The sequence below is a fragment of the Tachysurus fulvidraco genome, chromosome 24, assembly GCF_022655615.1.
Source record: "Tachysurus fulvidraco isolate hzauxx_2018 chromosome 24, HZAU_PFXX_2.0, whole genome shotgun sequence".
Classification (NCBI taxonomy): domain Eukaryota; kingdom Metazoa; phylum Chordata; class Actinopteri; order Siluriformes; family Bagridae; genus Tachysurus; species Tachysurus fulvidraco.
This window is the reverse complement of record NC_062541.1, coordinates 7,918,736-7,933,100: the sequence shown is the minus strand read 5'-3', so window position 1 is coordinate 7,933,100 and position 14,365 is coordinate 7,918,736. Positions and strand designations below refer to the sequence as shown.

Sequence of the window (14,365 nt, the reverse complement as noted above, 5' to 3'; positions counted from 1 at the left end):
CAACTTGGTCGACCTGGGATTTGAACCAATGACCTTCTAATGAAGTAGTCGAACACCTTAACCATTGAGCTACCACATCCCTGCCACTGTTGGGCCCTTGAGCAAGGCCTTTAAACCTCTCCAAAGTTGGGACATGTGAAGAAAATTTTTTAACTGTGTTTAACTGTAATGTATATGTGATAAAATAAAGGCTTCTATAAGTTCTTCTATAGTTATGGTTGCACTGGGCCCATCTTTCCCATGTCAGAAAACTTAAAAATGACCAGTTTTACTTCTGAATGTTGAAGTGCAGAGACGTACATTTTATACATTTATTTACTGAATGTGAAGCATCTGCAAGATCACCTGTTTGTTACTATAGAAACAATATTAGATTAGAATGAGTACAGTACAGTGAAATAAATACCTTCACTCATGCACCCAGATCTCTAGAGTGTGTGAATTCACCATTTATTATCAATCAAAGCGTTGTCCGTAGTTCATTGTTTTATATAGTCGGATAATCAGACACTGAGTACTGTATAATATTACACATTATAATAACAGCGCATACAACACGGCACTGAGAATGAGGTAAATGCAAAGAACAGCGGCTATGCTAAGATTATGCAACCATACCAAAGTATTGGGCAACATGAGCAAAAGATTTCTTCACTAATGGAACCTCATAGGACACTGACACTCCCAGTAAACTGTAGACAGGGCATGGGAGGACACTGTTGCTCTCTTTCACACACACACTCACAGTGTTAAGAGTATGTGTGTGAGTGAGAGACAAAGAGAGAGAAAATCCAGTCAGAAGTCACCATTCCCACAACTGTATTATTATCCTTTGAGAGAGATGTAGCAACTAATTAAAAAGACTCTGTGTGTGTGTGTGTGTGTGTGTGTGTGTGTGTGTGTGTGTGTGTGTGTGTGTGTGTGTGTGTGTGTGTGTGTGTGTGAGAGAGAGAGAGAGAGAGAGAGAGAGAGAGAGAGAGAGAGAGAGAGAGAGAGATACCCTGAGAGTGAGAAGCAAACAAGAAATGAAGCGGAAGAAAGACAGAAGAGACTAATTAAAAGGAGGAAAAATGACAGAGGAAAACAGAGAAGGGGAGGGCTGATCAGTGCTGGGAAGGAGGGTGAGAGCGTGAGGAGGGTAAAAGAGAAGAAGAGCCAAACTGGCAATTCTGCCAAATTGCCTGACTTTGCCTTTGGAGAGAGAGAGAGAGAGAGAGAGAGAGAGAGAGAGAGAGAGAGAGAGAGAGAGAGAGAGAGAGAGAGAGAGAGAGAGAGAGAGAGGGAGACTGAAACTGGTGCCTTTGTACAAAAGGGATCAAGAGAATGTAATTTGGCAAGTGCCGGAGCATAGAGGTCTATTGAAGAAGAAGACAAATGAGGACCAAGCTGAAAGAGCAAGAGAACACTAATAAAGAGTCCCCAAACATAGACATTTTATTGTGAGAGGGAAAAGGCAGAGACAGAGGAGAGAGAGAGTGAGAGAGAGAGAGAGAGAGAGAGAGAGAGAGAGAGAGAGAGAGAGAGAGAGAGAGAGAGAGAGAGAGAGAGAGAGAGGCGTGTTGCTGCCCCGGACTGTCTGATTTACTTTCAGTTATTTGTGGAGGGCAGAAGATCTGCTAAAATTCCAACCGAGGATCAAGTGCTGTTCTGGTTCTTCAACTCTACACAGTTCACCTGGTCAGAAGAGAAGAGCTCCTGAACCATGAAGAGACCTCATGATTACAGCTCTCCAGATTCAGATGCAGACGAGCTGATCGACGTTGGGCAGGAGGACAGTTACTGGTGAGGACTAAACTTACACATAAGCTCACCTGGAGTTTCACCTTTTCTCCTTAATCCTGCAGAGGGCACTGCCCAGTAGCAGGGACTGAGCAGGTACACTTATCGCAGGTGGAATGTGCATGCGTTCAATCCTGACAAAGTTGGAATTTTTTTCTCTCACCTAAATTTAGTTGTCATAAACTGGACTGTATTTACTGTGATGGTTCCTGAAAACTGGACGTATATTAGAGAAACTCCAATAAGAACGAATTGGTAATTTAGAAAATGTTTAGAAATCTGAGTGGTAGCTCGTGGTTTTTGGCCATTAATTGGAACTGCTCAGCTAAACCAGGAAAAGGAACTAGCTACAGTTCATCATTGTATGTTAAGTATAGGCTTCATTGTATTTTAAAGACGAGAAACCTAATTATCGAACATCTTAAAGTTATACCTTAAAGAAGAAGGCAATTTGGGAGTACTTTTCATTCATAACCAATTAAATGAATGAGAAAATATCATGAAATTTAAAGCAATGCAAAGTATATGCAACAAATATTCTATATTTTCTATATTTACATATTCTATAGTTTTTCAGTGTTTTTGTTTGCTCAATTTAGCAGATCACAAAAGCAAGTTGCTTCATGCATAATAATAATAATAATAATAATAATAATAATAATAATAATAATAATAATAATAATAATAATAATATGAGGATTCTGACTAAACTAATTACTGCAACTTATTTGAAGATTTATCTTTCATGTCTTACATTTTAGTACAATTTTAGTACTACAGTACAATATTACTTTTATATTATGCAGTCTATATTTCAGAAGTGGATGAAATGGTGCTCATGTGTATTTGCTTCAGAAACAAAACAGTGCGTGGCTAAAGCCTGACTCCACTTAGATAATTATTATTCCTCATTGTGGCATCGATTAAGCCTAACTGGGAATGTTTACTGAATCCAGCGCTCTTCAAAAAGACACTATATTGAGTTTGCTTCATGGTGCCTTGGACTGCACGGAAAAGGCAGTCATTACTCTTCAAGTCTGATCGGCCTGTATTCAGTCGCCATTGTATAAAACCGTGTATTGACCTCTTGGAAAAAAACAGTCTGCTCATTATATAATGTAATTTAATTCACTTTCTAAATTGTCATTGTATACTCGTATAATCACATCGTATGGTGACATTCTTCAGAATTTGACATGCAAATGTTGAGTTTCCTGGAATACTACAAGAATTGCTGAGGCTCCAATGATAAAATATCACATTATTTTTAATATAAGCAAAGATTCAGCTCATTTAAACAGCATTGGAATGTAAATAAAGAGAGATTGGAATTATCCTTGTAAATATAACATTGAGTGTAAATCACTTTTATTTGGCCAGAAGGTGTTGATTAGTTTTCTATAACAGCATCGCTGACAATACATCCAGTTTCACATAAATCACAGGTTTTTATTAATGTGCTTGTTTAAATAGTTATTTCACTGGATTTGTACATGGGCTCCACAAATATTTAATCAGTTTAATAAATATCTTAAATTAAAAGTTTATATTTTAAGTATTATATATATTTTTTTTATTATTATTATCATTTCTATGGAGGTTTTTTCATTTTATTTTTTAAAGTGTAACGTTATTCAACAATTATGGAACGAGGCTCTGCTATGTAGAGTCAGAGGTTACTGACTTTAATGGAAAAAGAAATGATAGACCATCAAGGAACTAGATCATTTTGGGTATTATAGTGAATATGATAATAGGAACAAACCAGTTTCACTGTGCATCCGTGTTGTGTAATTTTAAATGATTTGTTAATTACTGTGGAAAAAGTGGAATAAAGCACTGTGTAATGTGCTGGTCTTTTTTAAAAAAATAATTAACAGCTGGTTGATTGGATGAATATTCACATACTTTAAACGAACAGTAACCCGGATTCAGTTACCTAATGACGCCTTGACGATCAAAGGTCAGTGTTAATTTAACAGTGTTAACTCAGGTGCCCTTTGGAAATTATAGATTGTTATTGCAGTCAAGATCACAGGTCAAAGCAGATCTGGATTACTTGTTGGTTACATTTTCTCATAAATATTAATGTAAGTATCCAACACCGTTTGAACATGAGCAGACTTCTAGTCTCCTTTCATCCTTAACTGTCTTCATTCTTCCACTCTGTCATGTCAACTTTTTATTTTTTTCTTTATATATCTGTCACAGCTTTGCAGACAAATCAAGAGCAGATTTAAAAATTGTTCTCAGTTCTTCCTTTGAAACACACCATAAAGAAGTTTCATAAGTACATGTTTTAAGGCTTTAAACTGACATGTGCAAATTACGTACAGTCATGGAAACGTTTAGTTCTCTGTAAGAAATGTGTGTCTGAAGTAATAAATATCCGCGCTGGCGTCACGTTATGTTTTAGTTTAGAGATCAAACGTCATAACATAATGAGCATGTCTCTGATCAATTATGGTCTTTAGATGGGAGTAAATATGCTTAAGTCACCAGGAACACACAAGCAAACAAATGGTGTAATGATTCTGGACGAGAGCAAACCAGATCCACACCGAGAGAACCTTCAGAGGATTGAAGAAGACAGAGTGTACTGTATGCAAATCCCATTGTACTATCGTGCCCTACAGATATTTAATCATCACAACTTCAAAAAAATTTTATATATATTTGTTGTTTTTTTTTTAGATGCAAGAAGCGTATCATATCAGCCAGGCGCTCCTGTGTCTCGTTGGTCTTTGAATTAAATTAGATTGAGTTTGATGATGTGCAACTATGTTTCTGCATTGTATTAAGCACAATAATGACAACAATATGCAATGACATCAAAGCCTGTAATCTGTCTTTCTTTTGCTCTTTCTTTCTCTATTGCACTCTTTTCTTTGTGCATTGCTGTCTCAGTTCTGTCACTGGGTCCATGTCTCCCGGCAGCACTTCACAGATCCTAGCCCGCAAGAAGAGAAGAGGGGTAAGTTTATTCTTATTCTTACTCTCTTTTTTCTGGTTTACCCTTTGCAGACATCATATTATCTAGGACATGCAGAATATAGCATTCTGATTTTTATTTTTATTTTATTTTTACATTTTGTAGATCATTGAGAAGAGGCGCAGAGACAGGATCAACCATAGTCTGTCAGAGCTCAGGAGACTCGTCCCCAGCGCCTTTGAGAAACAGGTATAAGAGACATTAATGAAACACACTCATGAGTTTTGATAAGTAAACAGTACTGGATAGATCATTAGTTTATATTTTTTAGAGGCTCGGTGCTAAGTGAACTGCTATGGCCACAAAACCATTAGCAAGCCTTCCCCTTCACCCCATCTGACTCCAGCATGTCTGTTAAAATGAGTTTCAGAGAAAAGAGGCAGAGTTTTTAATAATTAAAACAGAAAAGCAAAAAAATGGCTCCTGAGTGTCGTTCACCAATTGTCAGGAAATTACAGGTTTGAATCCCATTGATTATACAACCATCGGTCAGTGTGATGTGTGGGTATGTGAGACCTAATACTCTCTCTCCCCTGTCAATCACAGAGGTACAGAATCTCATGTAGGCATGTGGAAGTGGGCAGATAGCTACAGTATTTCCACTTAGTGTGTTACAGCCTGGGATACAGCATGAGCAGCAGATGGAAAGGCTTATCTGGCTTTACTTGTCACAGAGGTAGCATGTGTGCCTTCACCTTAACCACTTAGTAGCTGTTGTATGATAGAGAAGAGCTGGCTAAAGTGACTAAAGTAATGGAGGAATAATTGCAAAAAGAAAAATTTTAAAGTAAAAGAGGGGGAATGAATAGAATTATTCAGTTTGATATGGCAGTCTGATGAGTAATTTAAAGGAATGAAAAGTAATTTTAAACACTTAACAAAAGGAGTCATTATACAAAAACATGTCTATCATCTGCAATTTTCATTTTTTTAATTACTGCATGTAAGGAGATTTAATTCACTCTTCCTTACTTGCTTCCTTATGTTAGGGGTCATCTAAACTTGAAAAGGCTGAGATTCTTCAGATGACAGTGGATCATCTCAAATTGTTGCATGCCATGGGTTCGAAAGGTGAGTGGTTTAATCCTATTTTCTGCATTTACTTAAGAGATTAAAGCTGTGTACTAAAATGCAATGATATTACCTTGAAGGTTATTTTGATGCTCGTGCCTTGGCAGTAGACTATAGAACGTTGGGATTTCGTGAGTGTGTGGGTGAGGTGGTGAGGTACCTCAGCTCTCTGGATGGTGCAGATTCTTCAGATCCTATTGGTGCCCGTTTGGTGTCCCACCTGAGTCAGTGTGCCAGTGAGCTTGACCCTCTGCATCAGAGCCCAGCCACGCTGGCCTTTCCTCCTTGGCCTTGGGGCTCCTTTCCTCAGCTCAGTGCCTCCTCAAGCCCAGCCTCTCCTTCCACCTTTCCTCCTGCCAACCGCCGAGACATGGCCACTCATGCTGCTGCAACTCTCCTGGCGTACCCCTCACCAACCGTGTGTTTGGCACCGCTGGGAAACCAGGGGGCCCTTTTAAGTCCTGCATTATCTCCAGTGCACAGGATGTCCTCTGTTTCATCGCACCCTCATAGACTGGCAATGCCATCCACAGAGAGCTCGACTGTTCCTTCACCTTTGCATTCTATCCCACCTCGTTCTCATAACTCCTCCTCCCCCTCCTCTAATTCCTCTTCATCCTCCCCTTCCTCTTCATCCGCTGGTCATCCTCAGGTTTCTTTCAGACCCTTCGTTGCTCTGAGGTCTCCAGCCGAACTGATAAGGATCAGCAAGTCAGCGCACACTTGGGGAACAGAGATCGGGGCCTTCTGATTCATCCAACTTAGTGGACTTTTTACAAATATGCAACTAATACCTTGTTGGGACAAGGAAGCTATGATATCACCAGTAATATCCATTTTGATTATAGCCATTACAAACTGTTAAGAATGTATCATCTAAGCACTCCCTATGCTGTTACCTAAAAATGCAAAATCCAAATAGTGTCAAGTGAACAATGCAAATAGTGATACATCCGATTTGAAATGCAATTATACCTATTATTTAAATCAAAAGAGGTTTTAACGCAATGCTTTATCATCATAACAGAAAAGTGTGACTGGTGAAAAGTTACAGGTGATAAAAATGTGCCTTTCTCAATATAAACACAAAACAATATCAACACTAATTCCATTATCCCTACTAATGTATTTTCCTGTTTGTTTGCTTATTCGTTTCCTCAGACACTTAAAATATGTTTATTCAGATTCATCTATGTTATCCATTTGACATGAAATTGCTTGTGGAGATTTCATAAAGACAAAAGTGCCTTTTCAAATCAGTGTTTTGCATCATTGTTCTTTGGTTGAGCTTGACAACTAACTCCCAACCATTAGGTGGCAGCAGAGTAATTGTACATAAAAATGATCTACATGAAACCAGAAAGCTTGTAGTCAGAATATGATAGAGAAGAAAATGAGTCTCATATGTCAGTGTTAGGTCACTGTGTTTCTGGCATTAAGCATTACTCTAAGCTTGATGTGGCTTTGAGATGGATTACATTCACACTAGAAACCATCCTTCGGGGTGAAATATAATCAACATGCCACGTTTTCTCGAGCTCTCTCAGAGAGGATGATGGGTATGTTGGAGGGAGGAAATGAAATGTGTTGATGGTTTACTGACTTTTTTCGCCATCTCTTAACTCATCCTCTGATTATTGCTCAACAGTCTGAACACTGTAATTTGACTGAGGCTTTACTGTGTCTCAGATTTGTCCTTAAGCATGCACAAAGACAAAAAAGGTATATACTTGCCAAAGACATGACACCATGGTACTAATGACCCTTTACTCATTATTAATGACAGCACAGAAAGCTAATTATACACAGTAAGGAGAAAAAAACATTTTCAACACAGGAAAAAGAGGTCAATGAAGATGAATGAATAAATGCTGGAACCTGGCATCCCTTCTCATTTACTTCTGACATTCACTGGCCTCTACATTAAAGTAAAATCTTTGGTTCACACACAAATTTAGACCCTACAGGATCCTAAGGCACACACCTATTCTCAAGCTTTTTTTGTATATACAAGTTTAATGCTAGAAGTTATACTGTACGTTATCATAACACATTATTTGTGTCAGGTGTGAATATGTGTAATGAATTCATTACTATACTACATACATCAGTACATAACTATAGATACAGTTTTGTATTAATTATTGTAATTAATAAATTTGTAATGTTAGTTAAACAATAAAATGTAGGATGTAGCTGCAGTTTTCTCTTCAGGCTGGACTGACTAGTCAGAAGCTGGTACAGAGTATGAACTGGAAAACATCACTGTACATCCTAACTACAACAAAAGCTGTATATACAGTGATAATGCCCTGATTAAATGAAACAAGAAATTTAAAAGGGGACACCAAAACAAATATTTTCTGTTGTTTCTCCAGTTAATATTTGACTGATATACTATACAATTTAATGTCTTAGTGGTATCAAATCAATACGCTAATAATAAAGAGTAAAATGTAATTAATTAAACAGATAGAAGTTGACCTGCTATGACATTACTACCTGTCACACCTCTTCAGGTGCCCGTAGGTCAGCTGCAGGGTCATCAGCTGACCCCTGGTGGTGGAACAACTTCTGCAACTGGACCTCAGGTGAGGTTTTACTAGCCCAACACTTCTACTTTCTCCTTTCCTTGAGACAAAAGCTGCTCTTCTACAGTAAAACTCTTCAGTCAAGACTTTCAGGGCATTCTGCTGATTTGCTCCAGTTACTCCTAAATCCCTCAGTGGTAGGTATTTCAGCCTTGTCCTCTCCAAGGCAGCTTCTATTTAATCCTCACATTGGAAAGTTAGCTCTATGAGAATCTCACTCATGGTGCCACTGAACTACATCATTATATCAGGGTTGAGATTTGTGTTGGGTGATTTCACTTAGGAGCTGGATCATTCTTTAGTCCTGGTACAATGAAATCATTTACAAGTCTTCTTTGATGAAGTGTGTAACGTGTATTTTTGGGCGTACAGTATCTAAGCCCCCATGTGCAATTGTATATGTGTAATAAATGAGAAAAAACATGGGTGAGATTTAGACACCAAAGAGTGATGTTTATTGGTTTAACAATGATTTTATACAAATCATAACCAAAGTGTTCATCAGTTAATAGAATCAAAATTTTAATCAGAATTAAATAAAAGAAAATACACCACGCTAGAAAAAAACAAACAGTTATATTCAATTCAATTCAAATTTATTTGTATAGCACGTTTAACAATGGACATTGTCTCAAAGCAGCTTTACAGAACATAAGAAACACAATACAAAAAGTTTAATGTTATACATAGATTAATATTATACAAATGTTCAAAATTAATTTTAGACTTATTTTAAAGTGTTTGTATTTATCCCAGTGAATAAACCTGAGGTGACTGACACGACTGTGGCAAGGAAAAACTAATTTAGATGGAAAAGGAAGAAACCGTGAATGGAACCAGTCACAAAAGGGAACCTCATCCTCATTTGGGTGACACTGGAGGATGTGATTATAAATATACAGTTTGGCAATTGTGTATTGATGAGGAGGTTGTTGTCCTCAAACACCACATATAGTTGGCATTTCCTCTTAGAATGTCTGAATACTTCATGAATCAGTGAGCTGGAGATGTAGCAACTGGAGCTGCTACATCTCTAGATGCCTCAGAATCCTCACAGAATCGGCCTCATTTTAATGAATGTCTTAAATCTTCATGACACTGAACACAATTGGAACTGGTAAAATATCTGGATGTTTCAGGATGGGTAGAAAAAGAGAAGCAGTGGAGAGAAATTATTGTAGCTGCTGTTCATAATATAAGCAAGCACTAGATTATAATGTGCATGTATGTACTAGAGCACATTTAATCTACATTTAAACAGGGAAAATGTGTCTGAGCCCCAAACACTGTCAGGAAGTTTATTACTGTACCTATATACAAAAATGCTCTAGCGCCTTTATATTCTGGGAACTACCAGAAGTCCTGAGTTTGTGAAGGATTGTGGCATGTTAGAAGACTGGTTGGATACCTGTGAACTATATTTAACCATTTAAAGCCTTGTACTGTGTGCAAGTAGCAGCAGCTTCTAATCAAGTCTAAACTTAACAGGTATAAAGTGTAGGGATGATAAAATTGGGGTGATATGATAATTTTTTTTTCAGGAAAAAAAATGACTCACCCATGTTGGTCTTTCAGCAAAGAATGAGCTGCTTACCCAACACAGTTGGTGGAAAAATCCAGAAAAGATAAGAACCAAGAACACTTAATTTTTTTAATATTCTGTGTACCGGAGGTTTGTTTATAATGTTGACATTGTGCTTGAAGAATGATTGATAATGGTGTTCGGTAAACTCCCAACTGTCCGGGAAGAAAAGGTGGTGAAACATTGTAATAACCAAAAGCACAACCAAGGTCATAGAGCCTGATAAGGAGAATTGTATAAACGGACATGATCCACGTTTTGTGGAAGCATGGATGTTGTGTCAGAACAGTGCTGATTGTTTGGATCCGCACTGATCATTAATAAACTCTACTTTTACTCTTTGCACCATCCAGACAGTTCTGTCTTTTCTTTATTTCTTTATCATGCTAGATTGGGCTAATGGTGTATAATGGGTCAATTAGTTTATTGTATTTGTTATGTAATTATGAGATAAATTATAATACAAAACAGTGTGGTTTGATGTTCATATATGTTTAGGCATATACTGTAGACTGTTATCTTGCATTTCTTCAGACACAGATGCATTGTAAAAAATGTTCCTGTCAAACCCTCATTAGAATAACATTCTGACACGGACACCTTATGATATTGTTGAATAAAATACAAACATTTTGGCAATTCAGTGTGGAATTGGAAGTTGACCAGAAGTTGACCATCCATCAAATATTTTTTTAATTAATGTGTTTAATGTTAATAAAAAAAAAACCCTGAACTATTAATTTATTTGTATTTCCTTATACATTGCCCCTCCTTGAACCGCCACCTTATTGTGGTGGAAGGGTTTGCGTGCCTGAATGATCCTAGGAGCTATGTTGTCTGGGGCTTTCTGCCCCTGGTAGGGTCTCCCAAGGCAAACAGGTCCTAGGTGACAGGCCAGACAAAGAGCGGTTGAAAAACCCTTATGAAGAAAATTAACACAAGATCCGTGACGTCGCCCGGTATGGCGCAACCGGGGCCCCAGCCTGAAGCCAGGACCGGGGTTGGGGCTCGTATGCAAGCGCCTGGTGGCCAGGTCTTTCCCCACGGGGCCCGGCCGGGCTCAGCCCGAAGGAGCGACATGGGGCCGATCTCCTGTGGGCCCACCACCTGCAGGAGAAACCGTAAGGGGTTGGTGCAATGAGGATTGGGTGGCAGTCGAAGGCGGGAGCCTCGGCGACCCAAACTCCGGACACGGAATCTGACCCTAGGGACATGGAATGTCACCTCGCTGGGGGGGAAGGAGCCTGAGCTGGTGCGGGATGTTGAGAGACACCGACTAGAGATAGTTGGGCTCGCCTCCACGCACAGCTTGGGCTCTGGAACCCAACTCCTCGAGAGAGGCTGAACTCTCTACTACTCTGGAGTTGCCCGCAGTGAGAGGTGGCGGGCTGGTGTGGGCTTGCTCATAGCCCCCTTGGCGTCTCTGGGAGGGGTGTTAGAAAGTGCCCTGACCGGGGACTCCGTCGTTCTACTGGGGGACTTCAACGCTCACGTGGGCAGCGACAGTGACACCTGGAGGGGCGTGATTGGGAGGAACGCCCCCCCCCCCCGAACTGAACCTGAGTGTTGTTCTGTTATTGGACTTCTGTGCTAGTCACAGTTTGTCCATAACGAACACCATGTTCAAGCATAAGGGTGTCCATCAGTACACATGGCACCAGGACACACTAGGTCGGAAGTCGATGATCGACTTTGTGGTTGTTTCATCTGACCTCCGGCCATATGTCTTGGACACTCGGGTAAAGAGAGGGGCGGAGCTGTCAACTGATCACCACCTGGTGGTGAGTTGGGTCTGATGGCAGGGGAGGAAGTTGGACAGACTTGGCAGACCCAAACGTACTGTGAGGGTCCGCTGGGAACGTTTGGCAAAGTCTGCTGTCAGAGAGATCTTCAACTCTCACCTCCGGCAGAGCTTCAACCAGATCCCGAGGGAGGTTGGAGACATTGAGTCCGAGTGGACCATGTTCTCCACCTCCATTGTCGATGCAGCCGCACAGAGCTGTGGCCATAAGGTCTCCGGTGCCTGTCGTGGTGGCAATCCCCGAACTCGGTGGTGGACCCCGGAAGTAAGGGATGCCGTCAAGCTGAAGAAGGAGTCCTATCGAGCCTGGTTGGCTCGGGGGACTCCGGAGGCAGCTGATAGTTACCGGAGGGCCAAGCGAGCTTCAGCCCGGGTGGTTGCAGAGGCAAAAACTCGGGTCTGGGAGGAGTTCGGTGAGGCCATGGAGAAGGACTATCGGTTGGCCTCGAAGAAATTCTGGCAAACCGTCCGGCGCCTCAGGAGGGGGAAGCAGTGTCCTGCTCACACTGTTTACAGTGGGAGTGGGAATCTGCTGACTTCGACTGGTGACATCTTCGGACGGTGGAAGGAGTACTTCGAGGATCTCCTCAACCCCACCAACATGTCTTCCATTCAGGAAGCAGAGGCGGAGGGCTTGGTTGTGGACTCGTCGATCCCCCAAGCTGAGGTCACTGAGGTAGTTGAGAAGCTCCTCGGTGGCAAGGCACTGTGGGGTGGATGAGATCCGCCCTGAGTACCTTAAGTCTCTGGATGTTGTGGGGCTGTCATGGTTGACACGCCTCTGCAACATGGCGTGGCGGTTGGGGACAGTGCCTCTGGACTGGCAGACTGGGGTGGTGGTCCCTCTGTTTAAGAAGCGGGACCGGAGGGTGTGTTCCAACTACAGGGAGATCACACTCCTCAGCCTCCCCGGAAAAGTCTATGCCAGGGTACTGGAGAGGAGAATTCGGCCGATAGTCGAACCTTGGATTCAGGAGGAACAATGCGGGTTTCGTCCTGGTCGTGGAACACTGGACCATCTCTATACCCTCACCAGGTTGTTGGAGGGTTCATGGGAGTTTGCCCAACCAGTCCACATGTGTTTTGTGGATCTGGAGAAGGCATTTGACTGTGTCCCTCGTGGTGACCTGTGGGGGGTGCTCTGGGAGTATGGGGTTCGGGGCCCTCTGCTAAGGGCTGTCCGGTCCCTATATGACCGGAGCAGGAGTTTGGTTCGCATTGCCGGCATTAAGTCAGACTTGTTCCCGGTGCATGTTGGACTCCGGCAGGGCTGCCCTTTGTCACCGGTCCTGTTCATTATTTATATGGACAGGATTTCTAGGCGCAGTCGGGGGCCAGAGGGAGTCCGGTTTGGGGACTACAGGATTTCATCCCTGCTTTTTGCAGATGATGTTGTCCTGTTGGCTTCTTCAAATCGGGACCTTCAGCATGCACTGGGACGGTTTGCAGCCGAGTGTGAAGCGGCGGGGATGAGAATCAGCACCTCCAAGTCCGAGGCCATGGTTCTCAGCTGGAAAAGGGTGGCTTGTCCCCTTCAGGTTGGTGGAGAGCTCCTGCCTCAAGTGGAGGAGTTTAAGTATCTTGGGGTCCTGTTCACGAGTGAGGGAAGGATGGAGCGGGAGATCGACAGGCGGATCGGTATATCTTCTGCAGTGATGCGGTCGATATACCGATCTGTTGTGGTGAAGAAAGAGCTGAGCCGCAAGGCGAAGCTCTCTATTTACCAGTCGATCTACGTTCCTACCGTCACCTATGGTCATGAGCTTTGGGTCATGACCGAAAGGACAAGATCCCGGATACAGGCGGCCGAAATGAGTTTCCTCCGCAGGGTGGCTGGGCACACCGTTAGAGATAGGGTGAGGAGCTCAGTCACTCGGGAGGAGCTCAGAGTAGAGCCGCTGCTCCTCCACATTGAGAGGGGTCAGCTGAGGTGGCTCGGGCATCTGTTTCGGATGCCTCCTGGACGCCTCCCTGGGGAGGTGTTCCGGGCATGTCCAACCGGGAGGAGGCCCCGGGGAAGACCTAAGACACGCTGGAGGGACTATGTCTCTCGGCTGGCCTGGGAACGCCTTGGTATTCCCCCGGAAGAGCTGGAGGAAGTGTCTGGGGAGAGGGAAGTCTGGGTGTCCCTGCTTAGACTGCTGCCCCCGCGACCTGGCCCCGGATAAGCGGTAGAAAATGGATGGATGGATGGATGGATGGATGTATTTACTTTGTGTTCCTATTTAAAGATGTATGTTTGTATGTGTAAACACTCTGGTGATTCTGCATATCTGGTATGTGTGACTTCAACAGGGTGAATATCTCATCACTATAAAAGGTTTTTTAAAAGTGGACGTATGAGAAAACATCAGTGATCTTTTAGATTAAGTGTTCCATAAGACACATGTAAAAGGAAGGAAGTTTTACAGGAGGGTGACTTTGAGCCACATTTGAATGACATTGAGCATTACATGATTCTAACGCATTTTCTCTGAATCATATGTTTGAAATAAACATGTTCTATTTAATCCAGAAGCAAAGGTTTCTCTGAAAGTCATGACACCTGA

At 41.9% G+C, this 14,365-nt stretch overlaps 1 protein-coding gene across 1 annotated transcript; it reads left to right on the top strand.

Annotated features, from left to right (window-relative positions):
• The first annotated feature begins 932 nt into the window (after positions 1-932).
• Positions 933-7,098, top strand: heyl (hes related family bHLH transcription factor with YRPW motif like). The gene is made up of 5 exons (XM_027175848.2): positions 933-1,782; positions 4,687-4,753; positions 4,877-4,960; positions 5,761-5,842; positions 5,923-7,098. The coding sequence occupies exons 1-5, from the start codon at positions 1,703-1,705 to the stop codon at positions 6,591-6,593; spliced, it is 984 nt and encodes a 327-aa protein (XP_027031649.1). The 5' UTR covers positions 933-1,702; the 3' UTR covers positions 6,594-7,098.
• The last annotated feature ends 7,267 nt before the right edge of the window (positions 7,099-14,365 follow it).